Genomic DNA, 23004 nt, shown 5'->3' with positions numbered 1-23004 from the left:
GATCAAAAGACCCGAAGAGAGGGCCTCCCTGGAAGAGATCTACCACTTCTCTGAGACGACCCGGAAGAGAGGCAGGATGTGAAGTGAGATGGTGCAGGAGGACAGCGCCTGGGCTCTGGAGACAGATGACGTGATTCTAAACCCCAGCTCTGCCAATCACCAGTTATTTACTCCTGAACAAATTACTTAACCTTTCTCTGTCTCAGAGGACCCATCTGTCAAATGAGGAAAATACCTTCCTCATACAGTGTTTGAGGGGATCAGCTGAGCCAATACATATAACGTACAACTAACAGTGACCAGAATACCGTAAGCGCCCAAGGAATGTTGGAAACTATTAGTCTTATAAGGCTATAAGGCAATTTTGCCATAAATAATCGATAGGGCAGGGCAGAAAGCTAAATTCTCAACTAAAACATGAAACATGAGATAGAACCAGTAGTATTTGATAATTTCATAAAAGAGATCTACTACCCAAGAACAAGATTACCTTCTTTTTTATAGATCCACTTACTTATTTAGATCGATGTCTTTCCCCTGTTCGTAGGCTTCAATTAGTTGTTTAATAACATCTCCTATGGTCAGCATCATCAGCTCAGCAGGGCTGAGATCTCCTGAAAAGATAATATTTGACACTAAAAAAATCACATTATTCAATAAAGGTTTTTGTATTTATTAGGAGTTTGCCTTCCAAAATCATTCCAATCATGTCAAAATGATAGCTCAAGTACACAAGACACTACTGTTTACAATTTGATCTTATATTTTATACCTTTAATTTAAAAACCAACCTGGCTCCACCTATATATGGGAAGAGTTCACTTTAGAAGCATATACACCTCAAGAATGATAGATGCAGGAAAGAGTAGAGACAAACATGAGGAAAAAGAACCTAATCACACAGGAAAGGACCAAAGTAGTTAAAGTAGCTTCCCTTTACCTCCAGATTGGTAATTACATTTAGATGCATTATTTCATCTGATTCTCAGAACACAGTGAGGTAGATGGAACAAGAATATTTGCCTGTCCCATAAAAATGCTACCAAGGGGTGAAGTTGAAACTCAAACCCAGGTATCTGCAGAAGTAATGTTAATACTATTTTGAAATACAAAGACATGGGTCTGTACTTGCCTAGGGATCTTAACACATCTGTAAAATATATAGTCTGTCCGCCATCACAACGTTCTCCTGGCAGCTGAGGCCGCCCTTCTCCTCTAAAAGGCAACAGCAGAAGCTGACATGTTCTTACGTGACCCCATCCCCCCAATTAAAGTTGACTGGTTCAAGGATGGGCACCTATCCAGGTCGGGCCAATCTGAGCTCTTTTTCTCAAGGCAAAAGACACCAGTCCCTCTCTAGTGATAAAAAGCTGTGAGATTTCAGCTTGGGAGCTACTACCAAGCCTGCCTCCTGCCTGCAGAGAAAGTTGGTGTGCAAAGATAACGATGTCATCAGACAGAAGAAACACAGATGAGAAAGGCCTGGTGCTCATGGAGCCCTTTCATTTACTTTAACTCATTTGAAACCTCACAACACTGGAAGGTAGGTATTGTTACCACAACTCACAGATGTGAAAAATTAAGGCTAGTTAAGACATAATTGTAAATAGCATAGTTAAGACTCAAATCCAGGTCTTTTCTCCGCAACTTACATGCTTTTTCCCACTGTACCAAGCCACATTTAATTTAACGAGGTAAAGCTAACACATACAAAACAATCTGAGAGAAAAAGAAGTCCATCTACATTCAAAGGCTAAGTGCTTTCTAAACCAAGTAACTCAGCCCTTCAGAGTTCTACAAAGGTGCCTGAGGGGCCATGTAACAGAGGTCGAGCTGGTGGTGATTAAGGTAAAGGGGGAGGGGAGGGAGAGGGAGGGTCTCTTTCTCCATTTCAACCAAAGTCGCCCGGCTTTCACCTGTTTATATGCTGAAGCTCTGCATAAGAATTTATTTGGAGGGGAAAAGGTGATTCGGGCGATAAAAATACAGGCAGACCTCAGAGATACTGCAGGTTTGGTTCCAGACCATCACAATAAATCAAATACTGCAATAAAGCAAGTCACACGAATTTTTTTGGTTTCCCAGTGCATATAAAAGCTACGTTTACACGGTACTGCAGTCTGTTAAGTGTGCAAGAGCATTATGCCTTAAAAAAATACCTTAATTTAAAAATACCTTATTGCTAAACAATGTTAACCATCATCTGAGCCTTCAGCAAGTCATAATGTTTTTGCTGGTGGAGAGTCCTGCCTCGATGTTAGCTACCAAACCGACCAGGGTGGTGGCTGCTGAAGGCTGGGTGGCCGTGGCGACTTCTTAAAATAAGACCACAGTGAAGTGTGCCTCATCCATCGCCTCTTCCTCTCATGAACGATTTCTCTGTAGCAGGCAATGCTGATTGACAGCATTGTACCCACAGAACTTTCGAAACTGGAGTCAATCCTCTCAAACTCCACTGCTGCTGTATCGACTAGGTTTAACGTAATAGTCTAAATTTTTTATTGTAGTTTAACAATCTTCACAACATCTTCACCGGGAGTAGATTCCATCTCAAGAAACCACTTCCTTTGCTCATCCGTAAGAAGCAACTCCTCATCCATTAGTTTCGTCGTGAGATTGCGGCAATTCAGTCCCATCTTCAGGCTCCACTTTCAATTCTAGTTCTCTTGCTACTTCCACTACATCTGCAGTTACTTCCTCCACGCAAGTCTTAACCCCCTCCAAGTCATCCATGAGCGCTGGAATCAACTTCTTTCAAACTCCTGTTCATGTTGATATTTCGACCTCTTCCCATGAATCACGAATGTTCTTAATGGCATCCAGAATGGTGAATCCTTTCCAAGTAGGTTTTCAATTGACTTTGCCCAGGTCCATCAGAGGAATCACTATCTATGGCAGCTAAAGCCTTACAAAATGTATTTCTTAAATAATAAGACTTGAGAGTCGAAATGACTCCTTGATCAGGCTGCACAATGGATGTTGCGTCAGCAGGCGTGAAAACAACATTAATCGTGTGCGTTTCCATCAGAGCTCTTGGGCGACCAGGTTCATTAACAATGAGGAGTAATATTTTGAAAGCGATCTGCTCTCAACAGTGGGGTTAAAATATTCAGTAAACCATGTTGGAAACAGATGGGCTGCCATCCAGGCTTTGTTCCATTTAGAGAGCACAGGCAGAGTAGATTTAGCATAATTCAGAATGGTAAAGGAACATTAGCTTCAACTTAAGTCACCAGCTGCATTAGCCCCTAACAAGAGTCAGCCTGTCCTCTGAGGCTTTGAAGCCAGGCACTGACCTCTCTTTAGTTATTAAAGTCCTAGATGGCATCTTCTTCCAATATGAGGCTGTTTTGTCTACATCGAAAATCGGCTGTTTAGTGCAGCCACCTTCACTAATTATCTTAGCTGGACCTTCTGGGTAACTTGCTGCAGCTCTCCATTGGCACCTGGGGCTTTGCCTTGCATTTTATGCTATGGAGATGGCTTCTTTGCTTAAACATCATGAACCGACCCCTGCTAGCTTCAAACTTTTCTTCTGCAGCTTCCTCAACTCTCTCAGCCTTTAAAGAATTAAAGAGAGTTAGGGCCTTGTTCTGGATTAGGCTTTGGTTTAAGAAAATGTTGTGGCTGGTTGATCTTTTATGCAGGTTACTAAAACCTTCTCCATATCGGCAATAGGCTGTTTTGCTTTCTTATCATTCATGTGTCCACTACAGTATCATTTTCAATTTCCTTCAAGAACTTTGTGTTCACAACTTGGCTGTTTGGTGTAAGAGGCCTAGCATTCAGCCTATCTCAGTTTTCGACATGCCTTCCTCACTAAGCTTAATCATTTCTAGCTATTGATTTAAAGTGAGAGATATACGACTATTCCTTTTACTTGAACCCTTAGAAGCCACTGTAGGGTTACTAATTGGCCTCACTTCAATATCGCTGTGTCTTAAGGAATAGGGAGGCCTGAGGGGAGGGAGAGAGATGGGGAAACGGTCAACAGGTAGAGCAGTCAGAACACACACAACATTTATCAATTAAGTTCATCGTCCTATGTGGCAATTTGTGGGCCCCCAAAACGATTACAAGAGTAACATCAAAGACCACTAACCACCATAATAAACATAACAATAATGAAAAAGCTTGAAATATTGCGGGAATTACCAAAATGTGACATAGAGACATGAAGCGAGCAAAAATGCTGTTGGAAAAATGGAGCTGCTGCTCAAACGGGTTGCTACAAACCTTCAATTTGTAAAAAAACACAGTATTTGCGAAGCGCACTAAACTAGGTGCAATAAAACGAGGTATGCGTGAAGATAAAGATGTTTAAAACACTTGTATAGCCCTTGAGTATATCAAGAATTAACCAGAGAAGTAAATTAGTAAAAAAAAGGCTTCGTGGAGGAAATCACACAGGGATCTTTAAAGGGCAGGATATGGACAAGCAAAACAGAGGGCAGGGCTTCCCTGGTGGCGCAGTGGTTGAGAATCTGCCTGCCGATGCAGGGGACGCAGGTTCGTGCCCTGGTCCGGGAAGATCCCACATGCCGCGGAGCGGCTGGGCCCGTGAGCCATGGCCGCTGAGCCTGCGCGTCCGGAGCCTGTGCTCCGCAACGGGAGAGGCCGCAGCAGTGAGAGGCCCGTGTACCACACACAAAAAAAAAAAAACCCACAGAGGGCAATCCAGAAGGAACAATGTTAGGTATAGGAATTACCTATCATCTTTATGTGCAGGGGTACTGCCTAACTAGAATAGAGGCTTTTTGACAGGGTTCAATAAGAACAGATTACAGGGCTACAAGGCAAAGGCATTTAAATAGGATGCAATACACAGTGGAGAATTACATGTTTGTAATTTGGGAGTAGTTTGGGAGTAAAAAGATGAAAGTAGTGTTGAAAGAAAATAAGTACAGATTGATCCTTGAACACTGGCTTGAACTGCACAAGTCTACTTATATGCAGATTTTTTCAAATAAATACAGTACCTGTATTTTTATTTTACAGATCCTTAAATTAACTAAGTGTGGGGAAAAGTTTGCGTTTGAGGATCTGAGTCCTGATTCTATCCAAACTGTTTCAGCTTCCTGCCCTTTGGTGAATCATTTATCAATTCCTTTGTTTTTCAGGCAGAGATAGCAACACCACGAATTTCAACTGTGCAGGGGTCAGTGCCCCCTCCATTGTTCAAGGGTCAACTGTATACAAAATATACTAAAGAAAAAGAGGATACAAAAAATAATTCAGAAGATGAAAAGAATACACATCCTCTGGATACCAAGTAAAAGGCTCTTGAAAGGCAACACTGTTAAAAAACAAAACAAAACAAAACAGATTTATAGTAAAAAACTTGAATGACAGACTCAGTCCCTAGCCTCCAAACCCTACTGGCTGTGTGACAATGCAAAGATGAATGGCTTCTGAGCTCCCATTTCCTTGTCTGCAGAATTAGGATAACCCATACATATCTTTCACAAGATTCAGTAAGAATCAACAAAAATAATGTATGTATGAAAACCAAAGTATTATTCAAATATCAGTTCTTAATAAAGGTGGGTTAGGGGGATGGCGGCTAGAATGATGAGGAATAAACTATTTCAAGAAGCAATTTCTATAAGAACTAACAGGGCTTGGTGATAAATGAAGTCAAAAGTTTAAAGCTGGAGAGATGGGGGAGGAGCAAGTTAGAGGGAGAAGATGACTAATCAATCAGGGGCATGCAGAATTTGATGCCACAAAGCAACTGAAGGTAACTTGGACACTTGGAGCAGTTGATGCCAAGAGGTACAGTGATTAAGGAACAGATTTTTTAAAAAATGTTTTTGGGGTTCATAGAGACAGCCTGACAAACCAGTTCCACTTCCTAAATATAATTCTGGGCTAGGAAAGTTACTTAACTCTTTTAATCTCGGCTTCTTCTTTTGTGAAAAAGGGACGATATCAGCCTAAGAATTATTAACGAAGGCTCAATAAATAGTAGCCATAGTTATCATAACCATCATTATTATTAGACCGACTACCCAACTGAGCTTACAGAGATAACACTAGAACTGTGAGAAACTACTTGAAATTTGACTCTATTCGGCTGAAAAACTAAAGATGGAATTGCTCCACGCTAACTCAGGAGGTAATACAAATGGGAATAACTGCCTAACTGCCCCCACAGAATCCAAGAATAATTCAGTGGTTTTCTTTCTTTCTTTTTTAAATTTTGAGCTTTAAAGCAATCTCAGATAAAAAGGCACGTGAAATGTGTCGTAAAACGAATCTTAGCAAATTAAGAGTCCGAGAACGTGTTAAATCCACTGACCACGTTAACTTCTCGGAGGGCATACCCTGGACCAGACCTTTTGTCTTTTATGCAAAAGACACCAAGTGACTAACAAAAAGGAAGAGTAAGCATAGGTTGCTTCAAAAAGCACAACAGGTGAAACGAGAAAGCAGGGGGCTGGAGGCCACAGACGGACCACAGGTGGCTGGGGAGACTGCATCAGGTAGCGGATTCCCCCAGGAAAAACTGGCTTCAGCATCTGAGGGCCCGGGGTTCGCCCCTTCCCTACCACCGCCCCATTCCCCCTCCCTTTCGCACCTTTCCGCTTCTGCCTCATCTCTCCGCTGTCGTAGCAGCCGCCACCCCAGACAACGTAGCACTACCCACTCGGACCTCTGGGAAAATTGACAGCCACAAAGCAACCCAGTCCTGTCGTAAAATGACGATCAATATATCGTAAAGCTGTTCCCAGAAGACGGCGCGCGCAAAGGGTTCGACCGGCTTCCCGGAGCTCCAGGAGGCGGGGCAAAGATGCGGCCCGGGCGAAGCAGCCTTATGGATAGAGGCTGTGCCGGGAAACCTAGATAATTACGAGGGCGGATGTGGGTGGTCTCTAAATAAAGGTGGAGGAACCCAGGGTGCGTTGTGTCCAGGGTGGCTGGGCGGGAACGTGAGTGGGCATCTCGGGAAACTAGATTCAGAGCCTGGAAGAGACCATGCAGGAATCAGGTAACGATCTGAGGTTCAGGCTCTGACGCCAGTGGATCCCCCTGGTCTCAGATGAATGGCGCGTTATCAGTAACCATTATGAAAGCTCTGGAGGTCTCTCCAGAAAAACGCACACACGCACAAAGTTTTGTAGTGTTCGGAGGCAAGACTTGGAATCATGTTTTCCTGAAACCCATCCATGATCTCCTTTGTTCATGGACCAGAAATTAAGAATGCCTCTCGTTAACAAAGACAGGAATCTGTGCTGTTTCCAGTTCCTTGCTTTCCACTAGAACTGAGGTACCTCCTAGTCTTTGACCTCACCATGACACTGAAACTGTCCTGGTCTTTTGTGACTGCCCAGCAGGACAAATTCAGTAGCATTTATGTGTTCTTACTGTCATCCTAGCACCAAGTGACATAAATTAGCTACCTAGGAAGTCTTTTATGATAGGACCCTCCACGCTCTGGGTTTTTCTTCTGCTTTTTCTCAATCCTGCTGTATATCATCTCAAAATATTGGTGTACCACAGGGGTCACCTCTCAGCCTTGTCTTCCCCAGCGCGATCCCTAGAGTACCAGAGCTTTTAAACACCATCTGTCTGCTCCCGTTTTTATAGTCCAGCTCCAACTTCTTCCCTATTTGACATCTTGTTAGATTTGCATGTCTGATATGTATCGGAATCTTAACATGTCCCCAAAGGAACTCTTTTACTACAGTTCTGCTGTTTCCCCAATCTTCCTTAACAGAAGACACCATCCTCTACCTCATCACTCTTTTACCTCACACAAGAGAAAGAGATGGGTAGTACATTTGTAGATTTTAACTTATAATTGGAAATGTGATATTTGAGCTAATATCTGATATGCAGATATCTGGGGGAAGAGTATTTCAGACAGAGGGAACACTTAGAGCAACGGTCCTAGGGAGAGAGGATGCCTGGTGTATTCAAGGAAAGTAAGGAGGCCGCTGTCAGTTGAGCAGTGAACCAGGGGAAGTGTAATAGAGGTCAGAGAAGTGATGGGGTGCAATGGGGAACACTGCAGCTCGTGTAAGACCTTGTAGGCCAGTGTAAAGCCTTTGCCTTTTACTCGGCACGTGAGGAGCCATTGGGGAGTTTTTAGCAGAGATATAATCTGATTTACAATTTAAAAGTACCTCTATTTGCTGTGTTGAGAATGGACAGTAGGGAGGAAGGGTAGAAGTAGGGAGATCAGTTAGGTGGCTGTTATCATACCTATGCCAGGGATTCCCAAACTTTGATGTATATGAGAATCACCTGGAGAGAAGTGAAAAATCCTGGTGCCCAGGTCACATCCCATACCAATTAAATCAAAATCTCAAGGGGGTGGCAGCCAGGCATTAGTATTTTTTAAGATCCTTGGGTGATTTTAAAATGCAGCAAAGTTTGGGAACTGCTGAATGAGGCCAGGGATGATTATGACTTGAATCAGGGTAGTAAGCAGTGGAGGCAGTGAGACGTGTTCCAATTCTGAATATACTTGGAAGATTTCAACAAGACTTCCCGACAGCGAGATGAGGCATGTGGGAGAAAGACAGCCATCAACATCAGGGGTGACATGGAAGCTTTTGGACTGAGGGACTGGAACCATGTAGTTGCCCTGAGCTGAAATGGGGAAGATTGTAGGTGGAGTGGGGTTTGGGGGGGAGTGTGGGGGGCTTAATTTGGATGCATTGGGTTTGGGATGCCTAGTGAGCAGTAACACACAAAAAAGATTGGGGCTGGAGATAATCAAGTGAGAGTTGTGGGCATATAGGTGATATTTAAAGCCATGAAACAGGGTGAACATGGAAAAGAAAGAGAAGAGACCAAAGGTTAAGCTTTGGGGCATTCTTTTATCAGCAGGAAAGGGGAGGAACTAGAAAAGAAGGCTGAGGAGGTGCCTCCAGTGAGGTAGAGAAGAAAACTAGGCAAGTGTGGTTCCTGGAAGCCAAGTGGAAACAGTGTGTTAAGGAGGAGGGAGTGATCCACTGGGTAAAATGCGGCTGATGGGTCAAGAAAGAGGAGGGTTGAAAATTAACTAGGGTCACCTGGGACTTTGACAAGAACAGTTTCACAGAATGGTGGAAGTGAAGGCTTGACTGGAGTGGGTTGATGATTGAAAGGAGAGAGATTTGAGACAGTAAGTTTAGACACAACTCCTGAGGGGGTTCGCCATAAAATACAGAGAAACGCAACAGTAGCTGGCAGGGAAACCGGGGTCAGAGGGAGTGTTTGTTAAAATGGAATAAATAACAGCATGTCTGTGTGCCGATGGGAATAATCCAGTGGAGAGTGAAAATTTGATGAACGAAGAGGGGAAAGTACCTCGTCCTGTGGTTGGAGAGGGGCTGGGATCTGGTGCACAAGAGAAGGATTAGCTTCTGATGGGCACATGCGGAGGTAGTTCATCTATTTACAGGCTGGAAGGCGGAGCAGGTGATGCAGATCCTGAGAGGTGGTTGGGTGTGATGGTGGGGCTCTGTGGAAGTTCTCTTTCAATTGCGTCGGTGGTTGCAGTGAGTTCAATGAAAATTCAGCCTGGTAGTTTGCCCAAACTTCTAACCGAGCATTCAGGACCTAGCATTCAGATGTCCAACGGCAGGTGTCAAGGACCCAGGCAGCTTTAAAAAGGACCAGAATTAATTTCAGTTATTAGGTACTTTAGTAGCTCCTCTGATTAAGAATACGTTACCTGTTGAAGCAGAGAAACAGCCAGTAGAGGGAGAGCTCAGCACATATGTCATGAATATAAGGTATGATTTTGCCCAGAGATAAGTAGAAGATCCAACGCTAACGATGTTATTCACGCTGATTTTCTTTGTTTTGAACTTTATATTGGTATATCTATGGTTTTCTTATGGATAAGGCACCCATCTTGCTAAAAGTTCAAAGCAATTTTTAAGACCACATTCTTTTCGACCTTTTTGCCTTCTGAATCCCCACTTTGGACTAAAAACATACCTACAGGGGCTTCCCTGGTGGCGCAGTGGTTGAGAATCTGCCTGCCAATGCAGGGGACACAGGTTCGAACCCTGGCCTGGGAGGATTCCCACATGCCGCGGAGCAACTAGGCCCGTGAGCCACAACTCCTGAGCCTGCGTGTCCGGAGCCTGTGCTCCGCAACAAGAGAGGCCGCGACAGTGAGAGGCCACGCACCGCGATGAAGAGTGGCCCCTGCTTGCCACAACTAGAGAAAGCCCTCGCACAGAAACGAAGACCCAACACAGCAAATAAATAAATTAATTAATAAACTCCTACCGCCAACATCTTCTTTAAAAAACAAACAAACAAAAAACACATACCCACAGTTACTGAGGGTTATCCTAGTAATGACTGACTCTGTCCTTGAAGGTCAGACACTACCTGAAGCTGCAGGTTAAAAACCATATTTTTCACCTGTACTTGATGTGATTGTTTGGGTTGTCAGATATAGCAATGTGGAGTAGGTTCTGCTTTCTTCTCCTGGACAGCGTTTTAAAAATCCTTGTTTTTCTGTTTCGTTTTTTAAATATGGATGTAAAAGTTAAGTTCCAGAAAGAGTTATTTAGAACTATATGACACTCACTTCTACAATCAATCCAATGTTGTTTGGGTTTTGGTAAATTTCAAGATTGTGTATCAAGAATCAGTTTATCTTCATCATCTCCTATTATCCATCTCTCCCAGTTGCCTTGCATTTGGCAGGGGGCGGGGGGGAGGGAAATGAGTACTTTGTCTCTCTTGGGAAGGGGGCATTTTTCCTCTCTTGCTCATGTAAGTCAGATCCATCTGAAGAATTCTCATCCTCAAAGAAAGAATGCTGCAGGATGGATAGGGATAGGGCAGTGAAGAAAGAATATAAGAGCCCCAGTTCACATACAATTTAAGTTTAAATGAAAGAGGCAAATAGCATGAATCAATTTCTGAGGGAGGAAGTCATCATAAATAACCCTCTGATGACAAATGCGTTTCACTTCTGCTTATTTGGAAATGTGGCTTTGTGACTGTGACTCCAAAGGGCTCTATACCCCGGCTGGTTCCACATACCGAGACCAAGGCAAAGAAGCTGCCACTGTCTTCTTTTTGGAATCCTGGAGCAGAAAAAGTGACATCTGGTAAGTTGTTTCTCTTATGCAATTTATGCTGTAACTTATGGTTGATTAAAAAAATAGCTTTGGATTTATAGAAGAATTGAGACGATAGTACAGAGAGTTTCCATAGAACCCACAACCAGTTTCCCCTCTTATCTTACATTCGTACGATGCGTTTATTATAATTAATGAACCAACATTTATAATATTATTATTAACTAAAGGCTATCTTTATTCAGATTTTCTTAGCTGTTACCTAATGTCCTTTTTCTGTTTTGGGATCCCATCCAAGACACCATATTACATTTAGTTGTCATGTCTCCTTAGGCTCCTCTTGGCTGTGACCTTGTTTTCGATGACCTTGACAGTTTTGAGGACTCCTGGTCAGACGTTCTGTAGGGCTCACCTCTATTGAGAGTTGTCCTTTTTCTCTCAGGATTAGACTGGCGTTATGGGTTTAGGGAGGAAGATTACAGAGTTAAAAGTCTCATTAACTTTGGCAAGTTTGAGGAAGCAATATGAAAGGATTCAAGTTCATTTCCTTAGAATCCGATAAAGTACATGATGAAAATATCTGCTAATTTTACTGACCTATTCGCCTGGGGGAGAAGGATGGAGGCATGTCATCCCAATGCCTCCTCTACTGTCTCTGCCTCCCATGGCAGTGCTTCTAACCTTGCACACATTTGCTGATGCATTAACGCTCACAACAGAACTCTTTTCCTTTGGGGGTTTGAAGGCCTTTGTTTCACTTTTGCCTCTAAGCTAATGTGTTTAAATTGTTCCTTTGGAATGTACCTAGTTTGGAAGAGCAGTGCAGTGTCCAATAAAGTGGCTAGGAAATTTTGCCAACACCAAAGGTACTTAAGATTTAAAAACAGAAAGGAGATAAATCCTAAACCTCATCAACATTCCATCACTTTATTAAGAATCTCCTCCTTGCCCTTATTTCACTCTTCAGCTACCTCCCTGTGAGAAGGGGACAAGACTCTACCAAGTGTATAGAACCTTCAAGGTGACTGGTCAATGGGGACAAGAATGGGGGTGTCAGTTTATCATTAAGGTGGCATCTGTTCCCCCCAAAATAAATAGACTTTGCCCTGGTAAATATTAGTACTGATTTCGTGTTTAACTGTCTTCACCAAATATTCTGAAGGACAGTAACATTTGTACAGATGCATAAGTGTCTGTAGACCAACTATGCATGCAATGTCACATTTAGTCCCCACGATGAACTCCAGACTTAAGTATTTTTTAATTCTCATTTTATATGTGGATGAACTGAGGCTCAGAGAGATTAAGTGATTTGTTCAGTGTTACACTGAAATACCAGAGCAGGATCTCCAAATCCAGGCATTCTAACTCCAAAACCTGAGTACTTCCCACTACACCACTCCCAGTCTGGAATATAAGCTCTGGGTGTGGGCACACCTTGTCCATTTTCTTCCCTGATGTGTCCCCAACACCTATAACAGTGCCTGGCACACAGTCGACACTCAACAGATATTTATTGAACGAATGATTATAATTCCTGCCATTATTAACGACATGCTTCATTCATTCAACAAATATTTATTCAGTGTTTACTAAGCACTGAGCACCTCCCACATCTGTTAAGAGTAGGGAACAAACCAATGTTAACGATCAAAATGCCCCTTCAAGGAACTTTGCTAATTGAAGCATTTTAATCTCTTCCTATCAGTGTTAACCTTGGGACGGCGGGTAGGGGACAGAAAGGAAAGGAAAACAAGAATCGTGTCGGGAGGGGTTCATGGGAAGCAAGGGAAGGTGGGATGATATTCTGACTAAAGAAGGAGAAGAAACCTGGACGCTTGTCATTCTTAATAAACGCATGCAGTTTGCCTCGGACATGGACTGAAGGCAGTGAAATGTACTACTCGTCCCCCACCTCACCACACGCGTACGCACGCGCGTGCGCACATACACGCCCCGCACACAGTCTGGCTTGTTTTCTTCTGAGGGCATTGAAGGATTTGCAGAGAGTAGCTTCAGCTGGAGTCCCTAAGCACAATTTTTATCAAGTTCCCACTCTCCCTGCTACTCAACAGCCTTCACTCCCCGAATTCCTTCATCATGCATTAGAGGGAGCCCCTCATTTGTGGGCACTGTTCCCTCATTGTCCTACTCTTAAGCTCCGGAGACTTTGTTGAAATAGTACCACTTAGAGGCTGCATGGTGGAATGAAGAGAACACGGAACTTGGACTCACTACGTTACCTTGAACAAGTCCCTTCCCCTCTCTGGGCCTCAGTGTCCAAATCTGTAGATGGGGCTCAAGAACATTATTTAATTCCACTACATGAAGCTGTTCTAATATAGGAGTGACCATTGCATTTGTGTCGCCTCTCTTATGTTCTCTTAAGAAAAAAGGCAGTAAGCAAACACAAACAGAGGAAAGGAGAGCAAGAGAAGCAAGAAAAAGTGTCAATAGTCACAATTATTTGACAGGAAACTGGTTCTGTGCAACCTTCCCACATCTAGATAAATATGCAGAGTCTCATTTGAAAGATGCTATTCTTAGGCTCAGTGCACATGAATGTAAATAAGTACTAAGAGCAAAACTTCACTGTTAACCACACAGTTGAAATAGAAGTGAAATAAACCACAATTAACTGTTAACCACACAGTTGAAATACAGGTGAAATAAACCACAATTAAAAAGCTTGCCCGTGTGAGCCATACATTTGGATGTTTTCAATTGCTTCTCTACAGAAACAAACTTTTACAAAATATACCATTGTTGCTACCTCTCTGGTGGAAAGTGGAGCCCAACGTAATTTGAGGAAGGACTACGGGTCTTTTGCTCTTCAAAGCAAAATGAACCTGAAATGACCACAATCTCAGCTGTGCTGCTTTTGATTCCACAGGAGCCCTAATTATTGGTACAGTCTTGGTTTCCATGGCAAGTGACATTTCAAAATAAGAACTTAATCCTTTTGGCTCCCAACTAAATCAGAGAACGTTGGCACCTAAAGGACTCGTTCAATTTATAGATGGGAAAGCTAAGGCCCAGAGTGGTACAATGATGGGTCTCAAGTTCTATGGCTTCTTTGATTTTGGCAAAGCCAGAACTGGAAACTGCCACACCTGATTTCCAGCTTAATGCCCTTCCCACCACATCATTCAGTTTAACTCAATAGCTATATACTGAGGGGCTATACCACACTATCTCCTATTAATTGATATGTTTGTCTATAGGTTTTCCTTTGTAAGTGCTTGGCATTTATTGCATCCTGCCTCTTCAGCCTTTTAGTAAACGATCCCTTTCCATTTTCCAGTGTCTTCGTTTATCAATCAAATGGTTCCTTTCTGCCAGGGCTGGAACATTGGCAGAAGGAATACATGAAGCAGAATTCACCACAACCACAACTCAAATAATTTCCAGTGTCTCCAAATTTCAGTTAGGGGTCACACATTACTCCTATACTGGTACCATAGATGCTTTACAGTGGGAGGCTCATGGTTTGGTGTCTGCATTGCAAGCAGCTAAACCCAATCTAACCCCAGACAGTTACATGCCAATAACCCTTGCTGGCCACCGTGCACTGTTGATTTAATCAGTAAAGTCCTGTGAGCCCGAAGGGAGCCCAAACCACTGCCCACATTCTAGAATTTGGTGAACGCGTCTGCTTGTACTCCAAGTCCTCTTCCGTCTTGGATTGAAGGGCCTTAATCTCAGTGTTCAAATGGTGGTAACACTTATCAACTTGTTAGTTCTTTGGGGTTTCATCCCGCTTCTCTATCTGTTCCTGGCATTTGACTAGCAGAATAAGCTGTCCTGAAGGTCTACAGTGGATCTGTCCCCTGGGAGGACCACACATGTTGTTTTGTTTCCAGTGTCCACTGTGATATGATGCCTAACATTTTGTGTGACTATGGCTCATGGAGCTGCTGTCTTCAGAAAACAACAGATCTCTTTCTGAGGGGCAAGTCCCAGTTGCGCATCTAAAGTAATTGATGACGTTATTTCTTCCTCCTAAACTTGCCTAGGTTTTGATGTGGTTTAGCATTTCTAACTCAGCATTTCCAATCAGGAAACTCTCATGAATTTTAGTGACCTCATAGAGCCCTCCCACCACCAGCTTTACTGGTGACCATTTCAAGCAAGAACACAGTATCTTGGGATTTATTTATTAATTTATTTTTTTGCGGTACGCGGGCCTCTCACTGCTGTGGCCTCTCCCGTTGCGGAGCACAGGCTCCGGACGCGCAGGGTCAGCGGCCACGGCTCACGGGCCCAGCCGCTCCACGGCACGTGGGATCCTCCCGGACCGGGGCACGAACCCACGTCCCCCGCATTGGCAGGCGGACCCTCAACCACTGCGCCACCAGGGAAGCCCTATCTTGGGATTTAAAGAAGCCTTAAAATCCATCTAGTCCAATGCAGTTATTAGGTTGCTACACCAGTAAAGGTTTAGACACCTCTGGGGCAGAAAATTGTTACATTCCATTTTGGACAACTACCGGAGAATGTTCAGCAAAAATGTGCTTTCTTATACTTTACACCTAGTGGATCTAGTTCTCCCTGCTGGGGACCACTGGAAACATGCATCGTCCGTCTTTTATATGCAGCTCTAAGGTCAAGTATTTGAAGACCACTACGAAGTCCTCTCCCTGTCTTCTGCCTTAGCCTGTGTCTTCCCTTCCTCAAGCTAAGCATTCTCAGTTCCTAAGGAGCAGTCCTATCAAAATGAATTTGATTTTAAAACAGCCTTTGGTATAGAATCTCATCAAAAGCTTCCCACCACTATTTCATTCATTCAGTCTTTCAGCATTATTGTCAGTCATTGCACTTCATGATAGAAATGCAGCATTGAAATCAATGCAGCCATGACCTAAAATAGCTCACGGTTCAGTAAAGAGGAAGAGACATAAAGGAAGCATAGCAAGCATCATAGCACAGTTGTCCTTGGAGCAGTGGTGACACAAGAAGGGAATGAATGGGAATCAGAACACAGTGGCACAGAGGAAATACTCAAAGAAAATCTGGAAGAAAGAGCAGGAATTCACCAGGAAGAAGAGGGGAAGGGCACCCTATACAGAAGCATGTTTCTTCTTGGATTCCCTGCCTCGGAGGACTGCAAGGAGTTTGGGGTGGCCCGAGAGGGAGCCTCAAGATGAAGAATGGAGACATGAGGAGCTCTAGTGAAGGCTCAGGACCTTGTACGTAGTACGGTTCACCTCACCTTCAGCAAACACCCACCACGTACAGAAACCATTTGTTTGGTTTGACACCCATGATCCAAAGTAAGAGTAAGAGGCTCTTTCGACGGATGAGTGGTGATTTTAGTTTGGGGGTAATATGTAAATGAGGCACCGCCTCCACAACTAACGGCCTGTGGGTCTAGTCAGGGTTGACAGGTCAGGTGGGCTTTTGCATATTTCAGAAGGGCTGGTGACTCTCTGCTTTTGAATTACGCGGCTGAGTGATCCAAATAGCAACATCAGAAGTGGAGAAGCAGCACAGATGCCCCCCAACTTGTGTCCCTCAGATTCTCCTCAACGCGTGGGGACGAAGAAACTCCAGGGAAGCAGGGCCCACTGTTCTGAGCCTTTACGGACCCACTTCTCCCTCTGTGCCCAACCCTGTGTGCCCGGGACTAGAGACAGGTTGGATCTGGCACTTCTGCTTCTGGAGGGGCTTCTCCTTCTCTCCGCCCACCCTGCCACCCGCAGATGCCCCACGAGGCGGAGCTGCTCATAACTCCCAGTAGGGGTGTCTTCCTGATTGAAGTGTTGGGCGGGCTGGTGAGGAAGACCCAGAGACCCTAGTTGTTGCACCTCTCCTTCCCCTCTCAGGGCAACTCCAGGGGGCCCTGGGAGTATCAAATATTCCATCCAACTCCCAGACACTTGCTGAGACCTCCTGGGACTCGGTATCACTGGCAAAGGAGTTCAAGGGTTACCTGATGGGGGCGCCGACGTCTCCCAAAGCAGCAAAGCTATACAACTTCACCTTCAAGGGGCTGGTCACTAGAGGTTTATTCTCTTTTCAGAGTGAGTTGCCTTAAAGGTCTCAGGTCTTTTCAGTTTAGAGTTCTACGGATACGACTACTGTTGGAAACCAATAGTCAAACATGGATTTTTGTCATATTTAAACCAACGTGTAGTGAAGTAGCAGTTGTGATGGATTTGAAAATAAGTTAGAATGGCCACTGCCCTTTAGAAGCTTGGGATCTGACTGGAGAGACAAAGCGCAAGCAAAATTACATGTTATTTTTGGTTTTTTGCTTTGTATTTACAATTTCTGCAGTTTACCCCTCCCACCTCCACCCTTGTACTTTGTGTGCATTTTTTTTCAGGCTGATGCTCTAAGTGGACAAAAGCAGGTGATTACACAACAGGAAATGGCAGAAACTGCAGATTTTGTGGGTCAGGAGCCACATCCAGGTAACATCTCTACAATATCACCTGATGAAATGAATGGGATCTGTTTACCATTATATAATCAAGGGCAAATGAGTTGAGACTACTGAACAATAGTCACTGTTCCTTGCTCTTTGTTCAGAAGCTGCTTTCTCACGACACATTTTTAACAGTGAATGAACATCAATTATTTCAATAACAACTAAAATATCCCATTCATAGCACAGTGGGTTGGCTGACCAGCAATTATATTTGTGCTCCCCCCTCCTTTAAAAGAAGGTTCCAGGAAACCATCTTGGGTTTTCTGAGGGTAGCCCTCTCAGAACGGACAAGGTGAGCCCCTGGAATCACTGCAGGTGCTTTCCTTAGAAGGAGAGTTGTAGGGTGAACAACACTGGAGTCTGTGAGGGTGCCCCCCTCTTCCTAGAAGGCTGGGTGTAGGGCCCCCGGAGACAAGGAGGGACCCTTCCCTCGGAAGATGCAGGGGAGTAACCCCTATGTGCAGAAAGCTGGGTGTATCACATCCTTTGTGTTTTGAGAATTGAAGAGGAAAAATTGCTTCACTCCTGGGGATGAATTCCTTTAAGGGCAAGGGATCAGTGTTTCTGGGTCAGCGGGGTAGTGCGAGCATCTGAGACGTGGCTGGGCCTGGAAACTGAAGAAACTGCAACTTTGAGGACCGCCTGGCTGAGGTTAACCCTGAAGGCGTGGGGCGTTCTGCTGGGAAGATCTGCGGCAGGTTCTGGCAACGGCCGGGACCAACAAAGAGCCTGTATTGAGAGCAGCTGTCAAAAGCGACACCTTGTGGCAACAAGAAGCAACAGCAGCAGAGACTAAGGTAGACTTTGGTTTTTGGTTTTTTTGCGGTACGCGGGCCTCTCACTGCTGTGGCCTATCCCGTTGCGGAGCACAGGCTCCGGGCGCACAGGCTCAGCGGCCACGGCTCACGGGCCCAGCCGCTCCGCGGCACGTGGGATCTTCCCGGACCGGGGCACGAACCCGTGTCCCCTGCACCGGCAGGCGGACTCTCAAGCACTGCGCCAGCAGACTTTGGACTGCTTCGTCTGCCCTTTCTTCGAATAAATCAGTGTAAAATGCTGGAAAAGGCAAGGGAGTGCTTGAGCAATTACAGGGAAGAATGAATGTGGCCAATTCACACCAATTCATTCTGGTTAGAGTTTAATACAAAACCACCACCCTTAAGTGGTTTAAATCCCAGATGAAGTACTTTTTCCTTTCCACGTGGTTTTTCATTTTAGAAATTGAAGAAAAAGTTTAAAACCTTGCTGTTTGGGGCTTCCCTGGTGGCGCAGTGGTGGAGAATCTGCCTGCTAATGGAGGGGACACGGGTTCGAGCCCTGGTCTGGGAGGATCCCACATGCCGCAGAGCAACTAGGCCCGTGAGCCACAACTACTGAGCCTGCGCATCTGGAGCCTGTGCTCCACATCAAGAAAGGCCGTGATAGTGAGAGGCCCGCGCACCGCGATGAAGAGTGGACCCTGCTCGCCGCAACTAGAGAAAGCCCTCGTACAGAAATGAAGACCCAACACTGCAAAAATAAATAAATTAATAAACTCCTACTCCCAACATCTTCTAAAAAAAAAAACAACGCAAAAAAACCTTGCTGTTTTATCTGACTTCTCACCGTTTGCCTTAGTTGAGAAATAAGCTTCCAAACTTTGATCAGATTAATTGCCAGTCTTTACAAAATTGAAATAAAGGCCAGGATACATGGGCTGTATTGAGACTCTTTTGTACATGTGGCTAAGATACTGTGCAAACGTTGTTTACACAAAAGAGTTCCCGAGTTACAGAGTCAAGATCAAGGCCCTCCATCCTTTTGCTTTCTTTCCACAGGCAGGGTGGAAACACACTGGAATTCCAAGACACCGTTTATAACACGTACTAAATTGTTCTTCAGCTGGCCGCTGGCCTAGGGGCCCAAGTCGCTTGTTGTTCTTTCTTTTTTAATGGTTAAAAATTATTTGCTTTGTTTTGTTAAAACTTATTGGCAGATTTTCTAGAATTTCACTTGATAGCTTCAGTCATAACATATTTATAACTCTAAATGTTTTTCTTTTCCACACTCTGGGATCATGGATAAAATAGAAGAATAAGTTATAAACATCTTCCACAATATTAAACCATAATGTATAATAATTTAAAATAGTAAGACTGTAATTGTGCATCAAAAAACATTGGACTTGTAGTTTACATCCTCGGCTTTTTGTTCTTGCTCTGTCATTTGCTAGCTCTGTGCCTGTTATAACAAGTCACTTGATCTCTCTGGAACTCTACATCTCAAGTCACACATATTTTACATTGTTTTCCAGCTCATAAATCCTGTGATTCTGTCACCCCCCTACTATCAATATCTAGGTTCAGAAGTTTAACCTACAGTGTATTCCCTTACTTAAGCTAAATTATTAAAGTTAGCTATTGATACTTGCTTATTATCATCAAATAATCTGGGGACTTTGGAAAACCTTATCTGCCTTCACTTTTTTTTTTAACTTTTTATTTTATATTGGAGTAGAGTTGATTAACAATGGTGTGTTAGTTTCAGGGGTACAGCACAGTGATTCAGTTATACATATACATGTATCTATTCTTTTTCAAATTCTTTTTTCCCGTTTAGGTTGTTACGTAAGATTGAGCAGAGTAGCCGGTGCTCTACAGTAGGTCCCTGTTCGTTGTCCATTTAAAATACAGCAGTGGGTACATGTCCATCCCAAACTCCCTAACTAGTGGCATGTTTTTCTTTCTTCTTTGCCCATTCCGCTCCGGCATAGCCGCTGAGCCAGCAATCTCTTAGTTGTTTCTAAGGCAGTCCTTAGACTGAGCCAGGATAACTTCTGTGAGTGGAGATCACTCGTAAAGTTAGAATGTCTGAGAGAGAGGGTCGAAGGACACGTTCTCTCAACCCTCTCAACTGTGTGAGCGTGAGGGCGCAGAGATTCGGGCCTTGGCAGACAGCTCAGGCTGTGCTGCAGTACTCTGTGGGGTGTGACCTGGCTCCAGAACACAGCAGACTCTGTGCCGGAAGATGCAAGGCCGAGGCCCCCTGAGTTATCTGGGAGACCCGCGTCTGCGGGCCAGGGGCAGAGGCTGGCCTGTCTGCCAAGGCTGCCACCCTGGGTCCCTGAGCGACACTCCCTCTCTGTGGTTCTTGAAGGAATATGAACCCTGCGTCATGTTCGGTTTGGAGGCCTCATGCCCTTTTATGAGCTTAGAGAGTATGACTCTTGGGGTCACCTGTTTTTCCAGGTCACCTCATGGCCATTTCTTAAGGCCCAGGCCAGCCCCAGGGGCACTGGGTTAGAACCACTTCCAACAACCTTGACTCCAGAGACCCACCTACTGCCCCTTTCTAACCAGGTGAATCCTGCCAGGGGGGTGTTTTCTAAAACTCACCCAAACACACAGTTTTGGTTACACCCTTTCCTGAGGTTTATGGACCCCTCCAGTTCTTCACTTCATAACCGATGGAAGCCACTAAAGTGAATAAATCTCTGCAGAACTACAAAGATTTGCTTCTTGGCAATTTTTTTTTCTTGCCCGTGTAAGGAAGCAGCTGCTAATGACTTTCAGTGAGGAAGCGGGGGAAAGCCCCCCAATTTAATCTCTGAAGGATGTCCCCTGGGAGGGCACCCTTCCAAACTCTTGTATTACTTATATTGATATTTTTGTCAGCCGACTCAATTTACAGATGAAGAAACTGAGGCTCCGGGAGAAGAAGAGATTTGCCCTGGTCATGTGGCCTGTTCTTTCCTCTGATTCGGCTCCCAATCAATTTCCCTTTTTTTTTTTTTTTTTTTTGTGATACGCGGGCCTCTCACTGTTGTGGCCCCTCCCACTGCGGAGCACAGGCTCCGGACGCGCGGGCTCAGCGGCCACGGCTCACGGGCCCAGCCGCTCCGCGGCATTTGGGATCTTCCCGGACCGGGGCACGAACCCGCGTCCCCTGCATCGGCAGGCGGATTCTCAACCACTGCGCCACCAGGGAAGCCCTCAATTTCCCTGTTTGAAAAGATCTCCCAGGGGCCTTTCTCCACCCCACGCTGAGCCGTCTTGGGCTTCTCTTTACACTCTTGGCATTTGAAGAATATCAAGCCATTTTGTCTTCTCAGGATTCCCACACAGGAACTTTTCATGTCATTTCAACTTATCTTCTGGGCAGATACGTTGGACTGTGCGTTTTGGAACTAGATGCAGAGTCCCGGGACTCTGGAAATTAGGAATGGCCCAACAGGGCTGCTTCTGAAATGAGCTCACAGACATCCAGGGCTGGCAGGGGTCCTCCTAGACTCTTTGGGTTTGTGTATCGATAGAGGTCAGGCAAACACAGTGACCCCTGAACAACGCAGGGGTTAGAGCACCCACCCTGCTTCGAAGCCAAAAATATGCATATAGTTTAAAGGTCAACCGTATACTATGCCCCCAAGACCTATAATTTTATATAACCTCTGTTTATCTCTAGTTGATGATGATTTATTTAAAGAACCAATGAAAAAAAGAAGACGGTCGGATCGAGACCAGAGGTTCCGAGCGTTTCCCTCTGTGGAACAAAGCGCCCTTAAGGAATGTGAGTGTCGTGAAAGGGCTCCGTCACTTGTTTTAATGTGGCTCTGTTCTTTTCCAAATGTGTTAACATGCTCAAAGGAAGAGAAGGTTACATTCAGAAGCAGGATGGAACATCTCCGAATGATCCCAATCCAAAAAAGGAGGCCTCCTAGTCTCTAAAGAGATAATGGAATATGACAGTTTACCTCTCAGAATCTGGATAGGAGGCTTGTTACAAAAATAATCTCTTCTTGATTAGAACTGTGAATGAAAATGGTTGTTTTGGTTCTTTCATGGGTATTATATGATGTCCTTGAATTTTTTTTTTCTTTTTATGACCACAGGAGAGAAGAATCTAGAAGGGCTACAGCCCATGGTGAAGCATATGCTGACTTCTGTTACACTGAGCCTCAGAGCAGGCTGGCTTAATGGGAGGCCCTCATTATCAGTGATTGCTATCCCACAAGCTATTATCTCTTATGTCAGATCACTTGTTCTCTTGTTTAATTGGCTTTTCATTTCTTCTTCTTTTTTTTCTTTCTCTGTAATATTGAGCAGGTTCCCCTTGTGGGGACCAAGTACTTGATCGTTGCCAGGTACATCCCGGCTAATATATCTCTGTTGATTCCAGATGAAAAACTGGAGTCACGGACCAGAAGGGTTTTGAGCAACACTTACCAGAAACTCATTCAGTCTGTGTTCCTGGATGACAGCATCCCTAACGGTGCCAAGTACCTCATGTGAGTCTGACATCAGCTACCATCAGATCTTACTTGGATGTCTTTCCTTAGGTGGTGACAGATGCTTTGCTCCAACAATGAAAGGGAGTTTTCAATTAAAAACTGAGCAGGGCTTCCCTGGTGGCACAGTGGTTGAGAGTCCGCCTGCCGATGCAGGAGACACGGGTTCGTGCCCTGGTCCGGGAAGATCCCACATGCCGTGGAGCAACTAAGCCCGTGAGCCGTGGCCGCTGAGCCTGTGCGTCCGGAGCCTGTGCTCTGCAACGGGA

General features: G+C 44.5%; 2 protein-coding genes across 2 annotated transcripts in view; one reads left to right on the top strand and one right to left on the bottom strand.

Annotated features, from left to right (window-relative positions):
* ELP3 (elongator acetyltransferase complex subunit 3) overlaps window positions 1-6703 on the bottom strand; it is a 101535-nt gene extending 94832 nt beyond the window's left edge. Inside the window, exons 1-2 of the mRNA XM_059071343.2 lie at window positions 6581-6703; window positions 515-614 (exon numbers count right to left, since the gene is read on the bottom strand). Of these exons, the coding sequence (XP_058927326.1) occupies window positions 515-614; window positions 6581-6599 (119 nt within the window). The 5' untranslated portion in view covers window positions 6600-6703. The remainder of the gene's footprint in view (window positions 1-514; window positions 615-6580) is intronic.
* A 4294-nt stretch (window positions 6704-10997) lies between these two features.
* The window catches only part of NUGGC (nuclear GTPase, germinal center associated), a 49657-nt gene continuing 37650 nt past the window's right edge, over window positions 10998-23004 (top strand). Inside the window, exons 1-4 of the mRNA XM_059071378.2 lie at window positions 10998-11069; window positions 17368-17455; window positions 21913-22017; window positions 22627-22735. Coding sequence (XP_058927361.2) covers window positions 17413-17455; window positions 21913-22017; window positions 22627-22735 — 257 coding nt within the window. The 5' untranslated portion in view covers window positions 10998-11069; window positions 17368-17412. The remainder of the gene's footprint in view (window positions 11070-17367; window positions 17456-21912; window positions 22018-22626; window positions 22736-23004) is intronic.

The sequence above is a fragment of the Kogia breviceps genome, chromosome 8, assembly GCF_026419965.1.
Source record: "Kogia breviceps isolate mKogBre1 chromosome 8, mKogBre1 haplotype 1, whole genome shotgun sequence".
NCBI classification, from domain to species: Eukaryota; Metazoa; Chordata; class Mammalia; order Artiodactyla; family Physeteridae; genus Kogia; species Kogia breviceps.
This window is presented reverse-complemented; position numbering and strand designations above follow the sequence as displayed.